This window comes from Empidonax traillii, unplaced genomic scaffold (assembly GCF_003031625.1).
Source record: "Empidonax traillii isolate 1590-97213 ecotype Southwest subspecies unplaced genomic scaffold, ASM303162v1 scaffold3099:size15495, whole genome shotgun sequence".
Lineage (NCBI taxonomy): Eukaryota > Metazoa > Chordata > Aves > Passeriformes > Tyrannidae > Empidonax > Empidonax traillii.
The window spans coordinates 13,360-15,495 of record NW_020958292.1 but is presented as its reverse complement, the minus strand read 5'-3'; the positions used below and the strand labels follow the sequence as shown (position 1 = coordinate 15,495).

The 2,136-nt window shown below is 58.7% G+C and overlaps 1 protein-coding gene across 1 annotated transcript in view; it reads right to left on the bottom strand.

Annotated features, from left to right (window-relative positions):
* Window positions 1–7: 7 nt before the first annotated feature.
* LOC114072383 (DNA (cytosine-5)-methyltransferase 1-like) overlaps window positions 8–2,136 on the bottom strand; it is a gene marked incomplete at its 3' end in the record, with an annotated part of 9,866 nt that continues 7,737 nt past the window's right edge. Inside the window, exons 4-6 of the mRNA XM_027910286.1 lie at window positions 1,939–2,116; window positions 601–796; window positions 8–171 (exon numbers count right to left, since the gene is read on the bottom strand). Of these exons, the coding sequence (XP_027766087.1) occupies window positions 8–171; window positions 601–796; window positions 1,939–2,116 (538 nt within the window). The remainder of the gene's footprint in view (window positions 172–600; window positions 797–1,938; window positions 2,117–2,136) is intronic.

Sequence of the window (2,136 nt, the reverse complement as noted above, 5' to 3'; positions counted from 1 at the left end):
AACCCACCTGCTTGCCCATGGGCTCGGGGTTGGTGACGGTGGTGCTGAAGAAGCCGTCCCACTCCAGGCGGCCGTAGAGCCCCGCCCAGTGGTTGTGCCGGTTGCCGGTGTGGGGGAGGCACCAGGGGATGAGGGTGTTGAACTGCCGGTCGGCCGGGTCGCACGGCTTGCCTGGGGTGGGGGAGGGGACAACAGGGAGAGGGGGGTTTTTTAGGGACAGGGACACACAAACCCACTCCAGACTGGTTTTTGGGGGGACAGACACACAAACCCACTCCAGACTGATTTTTTCTGGGGGGAAATCCACACACAAACCCACTCTAGACTGGTTTTTAGACACATAAACCCCCTGTAAATTGTTTTTTTGGGGACAGGGACACACAAACTCCCTGTAAATTGTTCTTTTTTGGGGACAGGGAGACACAAATCCCCCGTAAATTGTTCTTTTTTGGGGACAGGGACACACAAACCCCCCGTAAATTGTTCTTTTTTGGGGGACAGGGACACACAAACCCCCTGTAAATTGTTCTTTTTTGAGGACAGGGACACACAAACCCCCCGTAAATTGTTCTTTTTTGGGGGAGGGGAAGCGCCACCCACCCTCTGCGCAGGAGCAGACGCCGCGCAGGGCGCCGGAGCTGCTGCGGCCGTTCTTCCTCTCGTGGTGGGTGTAGCGCAGCTTGCGGGTGCTGGTGCCGTCCGACAGGCGCACCTCGATGTTGGGCAGGTCCCTCCAGTCGGAGCCAGGAGCCAGCGGGATGTGCCGCATCCGCGCCGCCACCAGCGCGCTCATGTCCTGGATGATGGGGGGGACACGGGACCAGGGGGGTCAGAGGGGCACCCACCGGGGTCACCAGAGCTCCTGAGCTTCCCAGGAGACCCAACAGTTCCTCAAAGTTCCACCAGTTCCCCAAAGCTCTACCAGTTCTCAACATTTCCACCAGTTCCCAAAAGCTCCACCAGTTCCCCAAAGTTCCACCAGTTCCCAAAAGCTCCTCCAGTTCCCCAAAGTTCCTCCAGTTCCCCAAAGCTCCACCAGTTCCCAAACAGCCCCACTGGGATCCCAAGAGCTCCACCAGTTCCCAGAAGTTCCACCAGTTCCCCAAAGCTCCACCAGTTCCCAAAGCTCCACCAGTTCCCCCAAGCTCCACCAGTTCCTAAAAGTTCCACCAGTTCCCAAAAGCTCCACCAGTTCCCCAAAGTTCCTCCAGTTCCCCAAAGCTCCACCAGTTCCCAAAAGCTCCACCAGTTCCCCAAAGTTCCTCCAGTTCCCCAAAGCTCCACCAGTTCCCAAAAGCTCCACCAGTTCCCAAGAGCTCCACCAGTTCCCAAACAGCCCCACCGGGATCCCAAGAGCTCCACCAGTTCCCAACATTTCCACCAGTTCCCCCAAGTTCCACCAGTTCCCCAAAGGCCCCACCAGTTCCCCCCAGTCCCCAAAGGCCCCACCAGTTCCCAACCAGTTCCCAACCCCTCCCCCAGCCCCATTTCCTGGGACAGTCACCCCGGGGAGGCCTTGGGGACAACCCCTCCCCCTCAGAGAGCCCTCAACCCTCTCCCAGTTTGCCCCTAGTTTGCTCCCAGTTGCTCCCAGTTGTTGTTCCCATTTGCTCCCAGTTGTTCCCATTTGTTCCCATTTGCTCCCAGTTGCTTCCAGTTGCTCCCATTTGCTCCCAGTTGCTCCCATTTGCTCCCAGTTGTTGTTCCCATTTGCTCCCAGTTGTTCCCATTTGCTCCCATTTGTTCCCAGTTGCTTCCAGTTGCTCCCAGTTGCTCCCAGTTGCTCCCAGTTTGCCCCCAGTTTGCTCCCATTTGCTCCCAGTTTGCCCCCAGTTTGCTCCCATTTGCTCCCAGTTGCTCCCATTTGTTCCCAGTTGCTCCCAGTTGCTCCCAGTTGCTCCCAGTTTGCTCCCAGTAGCCCCCAGCCGGCTCCCCCACCTTGCAGATGTGGTCCCTGAGGATGGGCTGGTACTGGGAGCCGCGGATCTGCCGCTGGAACCAGGACTGGGGCTCCCCGTTGTAGGAGATCTCCAGGGCCGAGGCCCCGTTGCGGATCTCGGGCAGGTCCGACATCGTGTCCCGCACCGTGATGGTGCGGAAAGGCCCGGAATATGTCCTGGGGGAGGGGAAATGGCA